This window comes from Caenorhabditis remanei, chromosome III (genome assembly GCF_010183535.1).
Source record: "Caenorhabditis remanei strain PX506 chromosome III, whole genome shotgun sequence".
Taxonomy (NCBI): domain Eukaryota; kingdom Metazoa; phylum Nematoda; class Chromadorea; order Rhabditida; family Rhabditidae; genus Caenorhabditis; species Caenorhabditis remanei.
In genome coordinates, this window is record NC_071330.1 from 1,575,816 (window position 1) to 1,591,460 (window position 15,645).

At 41.1% G+C, this 15,645-nt stretch overlaps 2 protein-coding genes across 2 annotated transcripts; both read left to right on the top strand.

The window, feature by feature from the left end:
• Positions 1-341: 341 nt before the first annotated feature.
• GCK72_008457 (uncharacterized protein) lies at positions 342-1,282 on the top strand (the record flags this gene model as incomplete). The annotated part of the gene is made up of 3 exons (XM_053726839.1): positions 342-417; positions 466-549; positions 1,104-1,282. 3 exons carry the CDS (start codon positions 342-344, stop codon positions 1,280-1,282), a joined length of 339 nt encoding a protein of 112 aa, XP_053586416.1.
• Positions 1,283-1,448: 166 nt separating this feature from the next.
• On the top strand, positions 1,449-5,989 carry GCK72_008458 (uncharacterized protein; the record flags this gene model as incomplete). The annotated part of the gene is made up of 7 exons (XM_003098919.2): positions 1,449-1,623; positions 2,315-2,454; positions 2,500-2,982; positions 5,187-5,411; positions 5,609-5,716; positions 5,769-5,860; positions 5,917-5,989. 7 exons carry the CDS (start codon positions 1,449-1,451, stop codon positions 5,987-5,989), a joined length of 1,296 nt encoding a protein of 431 aa, XP_003098967.2.
• Between the last annotated feature and the right edge of the window lie 9,656 nt (positions 5,990-15,645).

Below are 15,645 nucleotides of genomic sequence, written 5' to 3' on the forward strand. Positions count from 1 at the left end.
GTCTATGTCACTGACTCATTCTGGGTTGGATGGCGAATCAACATGTGCCGCGGGCCGGACCAACGTGTCAAACTAATCGAAAAAGCCACTATAGTCCGGTCCGTAGTAGGTCACGGACATTGTTTATAAATTTTAGCCGTTTTCAGTTGAAAATGACCAAGGATGTTTCGGTATTCCTAATTGATCTACAAAGAACATTTTGTATGAACTGTACAGATCAAAAGTAGAGCTCCATTTTTGTAGTGGACAATTTTTTTGTACGAGCACTCTCTAGCAAGTTACAGGCCGGCGAATATATTTCTATCTTCCAGGTAGAAGATACTAGTCTCTGCTTCAATGCGATGGGTGGTCTACCGGGACCGTATATCAAGTGGTTTTTGAAGAATTTGAAGCCAGAAGGACTTCATAACATGTTGGGTTAGTCACATTGAATGGGAACATTCAAAAAATTATTAGAGTTTTCAGCCGGATTCACCGACAAGACCGCCTACGCTCAATGCATTTTCGCATATACTGAGGGACTTGGGAAGCCGATTCATGTCTTTGCAGGTATGTGGACATCGGGACAGACAGAAAGATAGACAGACATTGCAAACTTGTGAATTTGCTGTAGAATCCCGTAAATCTACACAAGCTTCCCCGTAAGCCTACATAAGCTTCCCCGTAAATCTACACAATCTCTACCGTAAATCTACACAAGCTTCCTCCGTAAATCTACATAATCTTCTTCGTAAATCTACCCAAGCTTCCCCGTAAATCTACACAAGCCTCCCCGTAAATCTACATAACCTTCCCCGTAAATCTACACAAGCCTCCCCGTAAATCTACACTAACTTCCCCGTAAATCTACACTAGCTTCCCCGTAAATCTACACTAACTTCCCCGTAAATATACACAACCTTCCACGTAAATCTACACTAACTTCCCCGTAAATATACACAACCTTCCACGTAAATCTACACAAGCTTCCCCGTAAATCCACACAAGCTTCCCCGTAAATCTACACTAGCTCCCCCGTAAATCTATACAAGCTTCCCCGTAAATCTACACCAGGTCCTTGATAAACAGCTACAAAACCTCCCAAATCCCCATTTTTTTTCCAGGAAAATGCCCTGGCCAAATCGTTGAGCCACGTGGTGACCGTGACTTCGGATGGGATCCATGCTTCCAACCGGACGGATTCAAGGAAACATTCGGAGAAATGTCGAAAGAGGTCAAAAATGAAATCTCGCATCGAGCCAAGGCGTTGGAGTTGCTCAAAGAGCATTTTGAGAAGAATTGATTACTTAATTGTTGTCTTTTATGTTTCAAATTGTTGCTAATTTATAAAATTTTCGTTTTTTTTTCTCATTTTCCCACCAAAAATCGGTCATTTTCCCACTTTTTTCCTGAAATTTTCTTTTTTTCCTTGTTTCCTAGATTTCCATGATTCCAGACCCCTCTAGTATATGCTAATACGTCGAATACTGCAATTCCTGACGCCCGCCATCCCAAAAATGAGAAAAGAGCCGATAATCTTTGTGATCGGATGCACGGGAACCGGAAAAAGCGATCTCGGTGTGGCGATTGCGAAGAAGTACGGTGGAGAGGTGATCAGTGTCGATTCGATGCAGTTTTATAGGGGTATGTCAATAATCTCGTAAATCCACACTAAAAATTACCGTAAATTTACACAGAGTCTCGTAAATCCACATCAAAGATTCTCGTAAATCCACATGAAAGAATCTCGTAAATCGACATGAAAGATTCTCGTAAATCTACACAAAGATTCGTAAATTGACACAAAAGATCCCCGTAAATCTACACACAGTCTCGTAAATCGACACCAAAGATTCTCGTAATTTCATTAAAGGCTTCTCTAGTTACTGTAGCCTTCCGTAAATCTACCCCAAGCTTCCCGTAAATCGACACCGCGTTTACCGTATCTCCACACAGACCTTCTCGTAAATAAATCGACATGAACCTTCAGTAGTCCAAGCTCTCCGTAAATCTACACAACTCTCCGTAAATCTACACCAAACATTCCCGTAAATCGACACATTGTTCCGTAAATTCACACAGAGTCCCATAAATCTACACAATCCCTCCGTAAATCTACACAAGCTTCCCCGTAAATCTACACAAGCTTCCCCGTAAATCTACAGGATCTCTCCGTAAATCCACAAAACACTCCCCGTAATCTCACACCAAACCTCCCGTAAATCTACCCCAAACTCCTAGTAAATCCACATAGTCCCACACTGTAAACCTACCGTAATTTTCCCGTAAATCCACCCCATCCCTTCGTAAATCCACACCTCCTTCCCTTTTCCAGGCCTCGACATCGCCACGAACAAGATCACCGAAGAGGAATCCGAAGGCGTCCCCCATCATATGATGTCATTTCTGAATCCATCGGATTCAGCGACTTATAATGTACACCAGTTTAAAGAGGCCACGCTGGATCTTATTCAGGTAATCTAGGCTGAAAATTTCAAAAAATGGGGGAAAAAATTCCAGAAAATCCGTGCCCGCTCCAGAATCCCGATCATCGTCGGCGGTACCACTTACTACGCGGAAAGTGTGCTCTACGAGAACAATCTGATCGAGACCACCACCTCCAAATCACGTACCTCATCTGAATCCTCTTCATCTGAATCCTTTGACGTCACCCCCGACGACGTCACAGTCACAAATGAAGAATTATGGGCGGAGCTTCGAAAAGTGGATGAGAAATCCGCGTTGCTTCTCCACCCAAACAATCGATATCGAGTACTTCGAGCCCTTCAAATCTATAAAGAGACGGGCGTTCCGAAGAGTGAATTCGTGGAGAAACAGAAGTCAGATGAGAGTGTTGATCTGGGGGGACGATTGAGATTCGATGATTCTTTGGTGATTTATATGGATGCGACGCCAGAAGTGTTGGAGGAGAGACTCGATGGGCGGGTGGATAAAATGATTCGGATGGGGCTGAAGAGGGAGTTGAGCGAGTTTTATGAGGAGGTACGGGGCAGAAAATTCGCTCTATTGATAGTGAGAAGGACATCCGGACTGACATCCAGACAAACAGATTTCTTGAAATAGCGGTTTTTGTTAATTTCGTTGTGAATGTTACAAACGCGCCCTATTGCTAATTGCATCATCTTTTTTGATAGTTCGGTAGAGCGCAGATGCTCCTTGCCTAGGCTTACAGACTAATCAGCCGAAAGTTCATGAGGAGGTACGGTAGGGAGAAAATGCGCTCTAGTGAGAATGTTTTCTCGGGATCATGGACATCCGGACAAACTGACACACAGATAGAAATATGGACATCCGCCATTTTTTTTCGAATTTTTAGCATTTTTCGCTAAAAAGTCGATTTTTGAGGTGAAAAATGTCTAAAAAGTCCAATATTTGGAGAAAAATCACTTTTTTCTCTAGAGTTGTACAGCGGACATCCGGACAAACTGTCACACAGACAGAAATATGGGAATCCGGATAAACAGACACACAGACAGAAAGACAAGCAGGATGACCAATTTTAGGATTTTTCGCTGAAACATTTGATTTTTGATGTGAAAAATGTCTATAAACTCGATTTTTTGACACAGAAATCACTTTATTTTTATTTTTATCAAAAAATCGTGATAAAATCAGAAAAAAACCATTTTCTTTGTCTTTTTTGATCGGAAATCTAAAAAATTCTTGATTGTATTCAGCAAGTGCGCTCCACGGATAATCTTGATTCTTGAGAAATCTCTAGTTTTTCAATAGAGCGTAGTTGCATAGGATGTCTTCAGAAAATTTGGACATCCGGATACACCGACAGACAGATATTTTTAAACTGAGACAGTTTCCTGTGGACCGCAGCTGCTCCTTAACCAGATTTGCACAAACGTGCTCTATTGAGAATTCCTGAAATTCGAGCATTTGCAAAGTTCGGGAGAGCGCTTCCGCTGCTCTTACAAATGCGCCCTTCTGATCATAGGATCTCTGGAATTTCGATAGAGCGCGTTTGATGTTTCTTAAGATATCTCCTCTGAAAATGCGCCCTATTGCCAACTAGCTACTCTACAGTAGTCATAGTTCAATAGAGCGCAGATCCTGATACCAGTGGGTCTCTGGACATCCCGACACACAGACAAACAGATATTCATCTGGAAGATGGAAGGACAAACGCATATTCTCATTTCTCACAGTCAGATAACCCCAATTTCCCATCCGGTTGCCACGTCACCCGTGTGGTGTATGTGGGAAGAGACACCAACTGTGTCCATTGGGTCTCTGGTTCAATCCTCCCTGAGTCATAAAGCAATGAAGAGTCATTTGACACGAAATGACGTCATATCGTTGACACTCAAAAAAAGACTGCAAATTCCCAATCGTTTCGGAATACAGTCCGTCGACGAGGTGGGCGATCGTCTAATCTTCTCTCTGAGCTTTTTTGAGTGAAAAAGCGAGAAAAATGAGCGAAAAATTGGGGACTTTGGAGATCCAATATACAAAAGATCACAAAACTCAGGGTTGTCTGTCATTCTGTAACTCCGGATGTCCTCAATGTGTCTGTTACTATGCAAATACGCTCTATCGCAAAATTAGTTGGTTTTTAAACCTTTTTAGCACGGCAAGATTTTCCGTTAGAAATTGCAATAGAGCGTACTTCAATCTGACAGGATTCAGAACACTGTCTGTCTGTTTTTCCGGATATCCGGATGTCCAAATTTTCTGAAAACAACCTGTGAAACTACGCTCTATTGCAAAACAAGAGATTTCTCGAAAATCAAGATTATCAGGGGAGCGTGCTTGCTGAATATGTTTCTGAATTTTTTGAGATTTCCGGTAAAAACGGTCAGGAAAATTGCTTTTTTTTTCGATTTTTATAACGATTTTTTGAAAAAAAACGATGAAAAAGTAATTTTTGTGAAAAAATGCGAGTTTTCAAACACAAAACCAAAATTTTTGGGCGAAAAATGGCAAAATCCCAAAAAATTGGAAGAAACAGTAGAAAATTGGTCATCCCGCTTGTCTGTGTATGTGTCTGTTTTTCCGGATGTCCATTTGTCTGTCTGTGTGACCGTTTGTCTGGAATCCGGATGTCCACTACACGATTTCCGAGAAAATTGGGAAAGAAAATCACGAAATTTTCGACTTTTTAAAAACCAGCGATTCTGTCCGGATGTTCATCTGTCTATCCAGATGTCCTCCACATTCTAAATTCCAATTTTCAGCACCACGACTTCATCCACCACAACAAGTACGGCGTGATGCAATGCATCGGTCTCAAAGAATTCGTTCCGTGGCTCTCCCTGGATCCATCCGATCGTGAATCCCCTCTTGGAGAGAAGCTATTCAAGCAGGGATGTGATGACGTGAAGCTCCACACCCGACAATACGCCAGAAGGCAACGACGATGGTATCGATCGAGACTTTTGATTCGATCCGACGGCGATCGGGTAAGAGTTTCCCCCCGCCGCCGCCGCCGCACTCTCCTCATTCTCCTTTACCTCTCCCTCTTTCGCGGCTTCCGTGGCGCAATAGGCAGCGCGTTCGGCTGTTAACCGAAAGGTTGGTGGTTCGAGCCCACCCGGGAGCGAAACTTTTTTTGCATTTTTTATTTTTTGGTTTTCAAAAGAAAAATGGGAATTTTCAGAAAATGGCAAGCACAAAGATGCTCGACACCTCTGATAAGTCGAAAATCATTAGTGATGGAATGGAAATTGCAGATCGATGGATGAGTGGAGTCGATCTTTTTGAGGATGTATGTCCGCTTCTAAGCCACGCCCCCAATTTTTGAATTTTCTGAATTTCAGATTTCCACAGAACAAGTTGTGAAAGGAGTCGACTCGAATGTCCTGTTGACATGTGAGATTTGTGGAATATCGATGACGGGGAGGGATAATTGGTTGGTAGATCAAAAAATATTTCTTGTGAAAAAAGTGAAAAAAAAAGAAATTTCAGGCAGAAGCATATCGCCGGAAAGAAGCACAAGCACAATGCGAAACAGTCGAAATCGGAGGGAAATTTGGAATAAATTGAGATTTTTTGGTTATTTAATTGTTGTCTGTTTTTTGAAAAAAAATTCAGATTTTTGGGCAGGGGATTCTGTATGTTGACGTCAAAAATCTGAATTCTGGATTTAGGAATTAGGATTGTAAATCTTGACGTCAAGATGCTGAATTCTGGGATTCTGACTCATGGATTCTAAATTCTGTGTTATTGGGTACAGAATTCTGGATACACGGATTCTGAATCAGGGACGAAGAATTCTGAATCTTGACGTCAGAATTCTGGATTGTGGATTCTGAATCTTGAATACACGACTTTCGGATGCTGAAAAGAATGACTCCGAAACCAGGCATCTTTACACATATCTTTATATCCGGAACACTCGAGAAGGTGTCAAACGACATCGATTAGACACTGTCACAACTGACAGGTGGTATCACGTCGTTCAATATAAATCTAACTACAGTATGGGGGTACTGTACTTACACATATTTGCAGATTCTAGATCAATAAGGTTTCAAGTATGTGTTATGCTGCATGTGAAACTGCTTTTGGCGATCCGCTTGACAAGTTCTCACTTCTTGTATTTTTTGCACTTAAAATGTAGTATTTTCAGGTTTTCAGACGTTGCAGTGGATGAAAAAGTGTCCCATCCATCAGAATTCCTGAATATGAAATTCTCTATCTTATGAGCCCGAAAACATGAATTTTGGTGAATAAATAACGTTTTGATACAGAAAAACCGATTTTTAGCCATTTTAGCCAAAAATTCTTTTTCCCAAAAATATAACAGTTTCATAGCGTCCTCGAGTACATTTCCTGCAATTTTTGCTCGAAAATGTGTTTTGCCGAAAAAGTTATGCTCATTTTTCTGAAAATCGGTTTTTCTGTATTAAAAAAGTCAATTTTTGACTAAAATTCACGTTTTCTGGCTCGTGAGATAGAGAATTTTATTTTCTACAATTCTGACGGATGGGACCTTTTTTTTAATCTGAAAATCTGAAAATACTGAATTTTTAGTGCAAAAATAGAAAAAACATTAAAACATGAAAAAATGGCTTCTCATTTCTTGCAGTTTTTTGGGAGACCGTGCACTACCTATTCCCTATTTCATATCTGTCTGTGCATCCGGATGTCCTGTAATACTGTCGAAAAAATAAAGTTTCGACAAGGATTTTCAAAAAAAATTTCGCGCGCTGAAACGCGCAAGCGCATAAAGTTCTGGGCGGAGCTTAAACTGCAAGCGGCGCGGTTCTTAATTTGGAAAAAAACAACTGGAATTAGAACCGCGCCGCTAATTTAAGCTTGCAGTTTAAGCTCCGCCCAGAACTTTATGCGCTTGCGCGTTTCAGCGCGCGAAATTTTTTTTGAAAATCCTTGTCGAAACTTTATTTTTTCGACAGTATTGATATTTTACAATCATGCCATACTAAGGTTTCCCATTCGAACACAATGGTGTCTATCTATCTGTCTGTGCTTGTCCGGATGTCCGCGAATCCAAGAAATGATTGACAACTTAACAACAGGTTACTTGTTCCCTATCTGTCTGTCTGTTTATCCGACTGTCCAATCACAAACATACACAAACCCTGATGCCCCGATGTTCTACCAAACATTGGCACACGTTTCCCCGCACCAAAGGGCGTGAAGTGGATTGCGTAACCTGGAAGCTGAGAGGTGTCATCCCCCATATCCGGTTACCCAAAGAAGGAGAGGGAAGCGGCAAAAAATATGAAGGGGATTAATTAAAGGGAGACACTTCTTCTCTCGGACGGTCCTTAATCCCCCCGGCTCTTGAGCCTATCAATTACAAAACATATAGAGAAGAAATCCACAAACGGATTTGTTTGTTTTTCTTTCGGCATGGTACCGGTATTATCCAGAATGCAGTCCAGATGTCTGTCCGTGAGTCCGGATGTTCAGCACGGTCACTGAAAAGTCTAAAATCTCGTGAAAACCAATTCACACATTGGCGGATAATGGATCTGTCTGTCAGTCTGTTGACCAGTTTGTCCTGATGTCCGGATGCCTAGCTTCTCAGTAATCGGTCTCTGTGTATGAGTCTGCGGATGTCTATTATTGAAAAATGCAATCTGTGTGGCAGATACATCTGTCTGTGCATTCGTAAATCAGGATGTCCAAATGGTTGTGCAACTACGCTCTATTGCAAAACTAGAGTTTTCTCAAAAATCAAGATTGTCAGTAGAGCACTTGGTGAATATATTTCTGAAATTTTTTGATTCCCGGTCGAAAAAGAACAGGTAAACTGGAAAAAATGAAGATAAAGTAGTTTCTGGTTCAAAAAATCGAGTTTTCAGACATTTTTCATCTAAAAAAACATTTTTGAGCGGAAAATGGTAAAATTCCAGAAAATGTAAAAATTTCACCTGTTTGTCCGGATGTCCGGATGTCTAGATTCTCAGTAACTCTGGATCTCCAGATATCTGTCTGTGTGTCCCTAAATCCGGATGTCCATTCTATTTCGGTATGTCCCGATGTCGGTCCAACCCCGCTCTACCGAACTGACTATCTCCACCCTGACTCGGTGACCTTCCCTAGTGAGGGAGTCTTTAGATCCCATTTTTAATAGGGTGAATTTCAGAATTTTCGGTGGATCTGTCTGTATGTCCGGATGTCTGAATCAGAGTTGAAAAATAAAAATATCGCAATTTTTGTAGATTTTGGAACGATTTTACCTTTTTTTGTTTGAAATCTCTGCAAAACGCAGAAAAATTGATGTCTGTGCGTCTGTCAGTCCATTTGTCCGGATGTCCAAATCAGAGTTCAAAATCAAAAAAAGAGAATTTCTTTGATTTCCCGGTCAAAAAAGGTCAGAAAATTGACTTTTTTTGGTTTTTTCACAATTTTCTGGAAAAAATGAAACTAAAGTGACTTTTTGTTTCAAAAAATCGATTTTTTAGCCATATTTAATCTCAAAAAGTCACATTTTTGATCGGAAAATATTAAAATTCCAGAAAATGTAGAAAGTTCAAGAAACTCGGTGTCTCTGTTCACCTAAAACATACTTGTCAACCGGGCCGAAACGGGCCGGCGCGTAACTCGCGCCAGAATGAATATTATGAGCTGAAAAATATACCAAAATGTAGATCTCGACAAGTTCTATATCTGTGGCCTAATACAGGCCGGATGGCTATTCGTTAATGTGCCGCGGGCCGGGAAAAAGTGCCAAAAAAGGTGAAAATGGCCGAAAAGGCCATTCTAGCCCGGCCCGCGGCATATTAACGAATAGCCATCCGGCCCGTAGTGGGTCACGGACATAGAACTCGTCGAGATCTACATTTTGGTATATTTTTCCGCTCATAATATTGAGTTTGAGTTACGAGCCGGCCCGTGTCGGCCCGTTTCGGCCCGGTTGACAAGTATGACCTAAAACGTTAACTATTCCACAGAATCTGTCTATCTGTCTGTGAGTCCAGATGTCCAAAACCCCTAGACTTCCTATGTTTCTGGAGTTTCTCTCTTTTTCTCTCCATTTCTGCTCCCGGTATAATATATAATCCTTCTCACCTCACACCACAGGAGACCCTTACAATTTACCGCATACACCACTAAAAACCTTCTTTTGAGCGGCTTCTCTTCTGATAGAAACTCCCCCCGCATTTTTACGACAACAACCGTCTTCTGTCCTCCCGACAAAACAGACACCCCTTTTTGTAATGCAAATACACTTCTTCCTTCTTCTTATTGTTCCAGGGGATTAACTTGTTGCGGGGAGATCCTTTTGGCGGTAAATTTGCATACTGTATGATGCATGTGTTACCGTAATACCCTATCATTGACAGTGTCAAGAAGCGGGAGATTGCGTCATGATATCATGGATGAGAACATATAATACTAATTATTGGTATATTAGCCAAGCATTGTTATTACAACCGCGCCCCACCGCAAACGAGAGAGTATCAAGGAGAGACGCAGAGTTTTTTGGCGCGTCGACACAGATTTTCACAGTTTTTGACCTATTTTCGCTGATGACTTTTTAGTCGCATGCCTTGAAAATGAAAAAATCTAAGCTTTATTTGAAAAAATCAAAATAGGCAAACTTTGAGATCCCGTCCCGGCTTCCAATTTTTTACTATGTTTCCAAAATTTTCACATTTTGTAGATTAAACCTAAAAATTCATTTTTGTAGTTGACAACTTTTTTGTACGATTCGTCCCTGGAGACTTATAAGCTATTTAGTGAAGGCACCAGCCAGTCAAGCTTCAAGGGGCTGTAAGTCTCTAGGGACCGCTCGTACCAAAAAGTTATCAATTACAACAGTGAAGGTCTAGGTTTGATCTACACACACACCTGTCTAAAAATATAGCCCAATCGACATGATCAAAATCGTTGAAAACTGTGATGCAATCTTTAAAGGGGGTCCTGTAGGCATCAGAACTTGATAATGTATTTTCTATGAGAAAATGATGTTTTTAGAGTTTCAAAACATGAAAAATGAGTTTAACACCTCTGAAAACCCCTAGAAACTTCTAAAAATCAAAAATTTGAGCATTTTCGAAAAAAGTGGTGGCCGAGTGGTTAAGGTAGACACCACCAATCTACCAACCTGGGTTCGAACCCCACTGGTGCCAAACGTTTTTTTGCTTTTTAAAAAATTGATTTATGTCACGTTGCTTCAGAAAAATGTGGATTTCGAACAACTTCAGTAAAACTTTGTGATAGAATTTCCTATATAGATGATGTTACAGTATGGTTCAATGAGTCTACCTACGCAGCTGCGCTCTAATGAGAAATTCCGTGTCCCTAAAATCTTCTATTTCAAAATGATGATTTTTGGCACTAATTTTCACCGTCACGACAAGCTGTAACGACGTTATCAATAGAGCGCGTCTACGGAGGTAGAGATACCTATCTTCCCAATTCTCTTATTGACAGATTTGTACCCCCCTGACCCATCAGCCCCCGAAAACTGTCTAGTTTTTGTTATTGTTGCCCAACAAGACCCCCCATCATTTCCCCCTTTTAATTATTATTTTGTTTGTTCTCTCTCTCTTCCGAAACACTCTGTTGATGCTTCCATAGTGTTGACCCTTGACAATATGTCATTTTAGTAGAAAAGCAACATAGTAGTAGTAGATAAAAATGTGGTGGTGGTGGTAGTAAACAACTCATTTATAGAATAAGGAGATCCCTAGAGGAATCAGAAAATCACTAAAGTTTAAGGATAGTGGAAGCGGGTACGGTATTGAGAGTTGTTGCATCTGCGCTCTATAGAGCTTGTATCACTTCCAGCCAAGCTATTAATGCTTGTTGCAACTTCGCTCTATTGCAAATGTCAAAAAGTTTCGGTAGAGCGAGGTTGTGAAAACCAGAAATCCCTCAGTCGGTCCCTCAGAATCCTCGGAACTCAGTTTTGATCTACAATATCGCATACAGTAATCCCCCTCCCATATTTCTCCTCCTTAATTTAATACAAACACTCCGAATGGCTTCCCGCAGAGTGGTTCATCTAGAGAGGTGTCAAAAAGCATCGTCTCTCCCTTTTTAGTCTTCGGGTCGGCGTATGTCCTTTTGATGACAAACAAAATGAGTGGCAATCAGATTAAAAGGAGGAGATGAAGAAGAAGCATCAAATGAAGAGGAGTCAATCATAACACTGTAGAAAGAGGAGTAGGAAGACCATATGTCAAGAGAGATCAGTGTTAGATGAAACCCGTGAAAAGGTTTTCACAGTCTTAGAAAATAGACATTTAATGAGGACTTCCTCCCTGAAAAACGGAATATTGTAACCTTGAGATGGCACTGGACATTCGGCAGACAAACAGACCTGTTCCAACGTGAGCTCCAGTTGGAGCCCGTTGACATTTAGACAAACATAAACATTACAGAAATACAACTTGTTGTGATCAGACCCTGATATACTGAAATAAGGCATTTCTGGACATCAGGACACACAGATTGTCACAACGTCGGTACCGTCCGTTTTAGAACTGAAACGAATCAGTACAGATAGGATAAGGAAATAGACATAGTCGTCATTCTCAAGTCGACATTTCTTCCGGTCCTAATACGGGGCGGTTGTTAATCGGGTCTGATGGTGATTTTAAACATCTGGACATACAGATTCTCGCATTGTAGTTTTTCACCCGGATGAGAACTATTGCAGTAAATGGGTACTGTTTCCGAAAAACTGTCCAGAAAGTGTCTGACTGTAAAAACCCAATACCAGTATCGTTCAGCCATATCTACGCGTGGACTTCAACTTCTCTTAAAAGTTATTATGTTCATAGAAAGATGAAGTCGTGTGGGGGTGCTGAATATGTTTTTTTTTTCAATTCTGACGGTATTCAGAGGGAAGTGAGATTCAAGGCATTCAGACTCGAACTGTTCGGAATCCTCAAAATTTCCGTTTTCTAGTTAAATAGGCAACACCAATTAACTTCGCGATTTAGCGGATTTCTGGGAGTCTAGGCTTAACTGATTCGATTTTGATTTTAGGTAATGAGAGAAAAAATGCCAAAATATAATAAAAATTGAGCATTGTAGGCCGCCATGTTCTAGTTAATTTTGAATCACACTTCCCTGATTCCCGAAACATCTCTCAAATGAATACCAAAACTGTATGGCAACCCCCTCAAAACCAAAATCTAATTTTCTCCCGAAAACCCGCCAAACGCTTTCCCCTCTCCCCACTAAATCAGCAAAAAAAGGGAGGGGGTGTCCAATGCTTCCACACGACTAACCAATTCCCTAAATACCGTATCCTAACATTTTCGTTTCGCTTCGCACCGTCTGTTCCCTTTCCCCTTCTTTTTTCTTCGTTTTTCGCCGAAATGCTCTCTCTCTCCTGCTAATGCTCATCACTCATTCCGTGAGCCTAAGGGAGGTGCCGACGCCGCCGACTCGGGAAAAGAGAAGACAGTGACGGAGAGAGAGGAAATGACGGAAGACAGGAGGTGGTGGTGGTCCTGGAGAGAAATGAGAAAAAGCATGAAGGAGAGAAAAAAGATTGATGAGGGCGATACGCGATTTCGGATAACGAGAAAAACGAACAAACAAAGCATACAAAAACTGAAGAAGGTGTCTGTCTGTGCGTCTGTTTGTCCGGATGTCTACGAGTCAGGGATCTATTTCAGAGTGCCACGCCTATCTGTGCATCCTGATGTCCAAAACCTTTAGTCATTTTACAGTTAAGCCACGATTTCACAGTTCTCGTCTGTCATTCTGTTTGTCCGGATGTCCAGGAGCTGGTCTGTAAGTCTTACTGTATGTCTGTCTGTTTTTCCGCATGTCCGGATGTCCAGAAATATTAAAACTCCGTCTGTTTGTCTGTGCGTCCGAATGTCCGCAGACTTTACAAAGTGGTCTACAGTAATCTCTTATATAGCTTTGTGTCACTGCTCTGTCTGTCTGTATGTCCCGATGTCCAGGAGAAATTAACTATTGTAACGATTAGATGAAAAAGTTGAATTTTGCCGAAAATTTATCGAAAATAGTGAAAAAATATGTCTGTCTGTGTGTCTAGCCATCCGGATGTCGTGATTTTTCAAGTGAAAAGTACCAAAATCGGGCTATAATTTTCAAAATACCATAGAGTGTCTCTGTCTGTGTGTCGGAATGTCCAGATTTTCACTTTTTGAAGTTTTAAATGAAAAATCACACTAAACTGTCAGTCTGTCCCGATGTCCGGATGTCCATCATTACTTTTTGTCAATACGCTTGTCTGTCTGTTTGTCTGTTTGTCCGGATGCCCACTAATACAAAAGTATACGTTACAGTTATGTTATAGAGACCCATACCCCTCTGTCTGTGAATCCGGATGTCCAGAACTCTCTGTCTATCTATCTGTTTGTCTGGATGTCCGCATGCCACCACAAAAATTTAAACGTTCCCCCCTTTTCTCTTCTGACACCATCTGCTCTCCCCGCTCCTTATTTTGAATTCCATAAATATCAATCACTTTCGAAAGTGGACGGGAAGGAACAGGAGAGTCGAAATCAAAGCAAAATTATGCAAATTTCAGTAGGGGACCGTCTCAAGGCGCACACTGTCTGTCGGCGACACCGGCGGCGGCCATAATTATGCGGAGTGACTTTTTGGGGAGTGAAAAATGGGAGAGCGAGGTTTCACCTATATTTGAAAATGAATGTGGGTTAGGAAGTGTATAATGGGAGGGGGTGGAGTACTCATCAGAGTTGTCCGGAATCCGGATTCCGAAATTCCGGAATTCCGGGTTATTTCGTGTCTCCGGTTCCGGTTCCGGATTCCGGTTTTTTGAGTTTAAAAAGCAGCTATTTCGGTTTTGTCATTTCGTTCCGAATCATTCCGAATTCCGGATTCCGAAATTCCGGAATTCCGGGTTATTTCGTGACTCCGGTTCCGGATTCCGGATTCCGGATTCCGGAAATCGAAAAATGTCATTCCGTACAACTCTGGTACTCATGGTCGGAAAATGGTCTAGGGCCAAAATGTATCGAAAAAGGCGTACATTTCTGCATTACTCCTTTTTTGCTTGTCAGAAACGTTATAATTTGTTATTTTTCCTAACTTTGACCTCATTTTTCTCGAATACTAGATCTCGAGGGCAAAAACTGAATATAAATTTGGAATCAGCGTTTTTTCAGCTTTCCAGTGATATATGTCACGTCCCATAACTTTAAGCTGACTCCATAACCTTCCCTAGCCCAAATCTACAGTACTCCTTTCAATTTTTTTTTCAAATCCCGAGTCTCCTTGCCTACAGTACTCCCCACCACTTAACGTGTAACCATAGTAATTCCAACAATACCGTATTACCTAACATTTCTATACCCCCATAGTCAATTCCCTGCTAATACCATTACCTATTATCCCGAGATAATCCCCTCATCCACAAGTGCCCTTTTCCTCTTACCAGTCACTAGACAGCCAAATGGTCAAGGAGTCCAAAAAACTACGCATGTCACCCCCTAGTATCACTTGAAAACTTTTCGCGCATACTCATGTATATTGATACATACAGTAGGACATGGATACATAGTAGAACCATTGTTTGATTAGATCTATCACTTGTCGATGAGTGGGAATGAACACCTGCTGGCAAACAGGAAGAACACGCATATCTGTCAATAATGGGAACAGGTGGTGGTACAAATGTGCGCGATATTATGTAAGCTTATAACAATGTTAATATAACAGGTTGCATGTTAAACATTGGTGCTGGCGTGTCGTTGGCGCGTTTTAGTGGTTAGGACAGGAGCTTGAGAGAAAGGATCGACTATGTTAGACATGACATAAAAATAAACGGGACTGGCGCGCCGTTGGCGCGTTCGATTGGTTCCGGGCGAACTTAGCAGGTAGTTTAGAATGTTTTCTAGATTATAGTTATATATATGGATTAAAAACTTATGTCCTTATAATTTACTTGTTATACATAGGCGCTGGCGTGTCGTTGACGCGTTTGGATGGTGAGGAGTGTGAGCCAAATAGGAGAATGTTTTCTCGAGAATTTTCGAATTTTTTTTTTGAGATTTAGGAAATTAATTCTATCTAAGGATGCACTGTGTTAGACATGACATAAAAATAGAAAAACCTGGCGCACCTCCGGCGCGTTTCAGTGGTCGTGAGGGAGAGCGAGTTTGGGAGGCAGTTTTCAGAATGGTTTTTCTTAATTTTTTGAAAAATTGAAAAATTATTGTTTTATAAGAAAAATGGGCTTATAACAATGCTAATATAACAGAT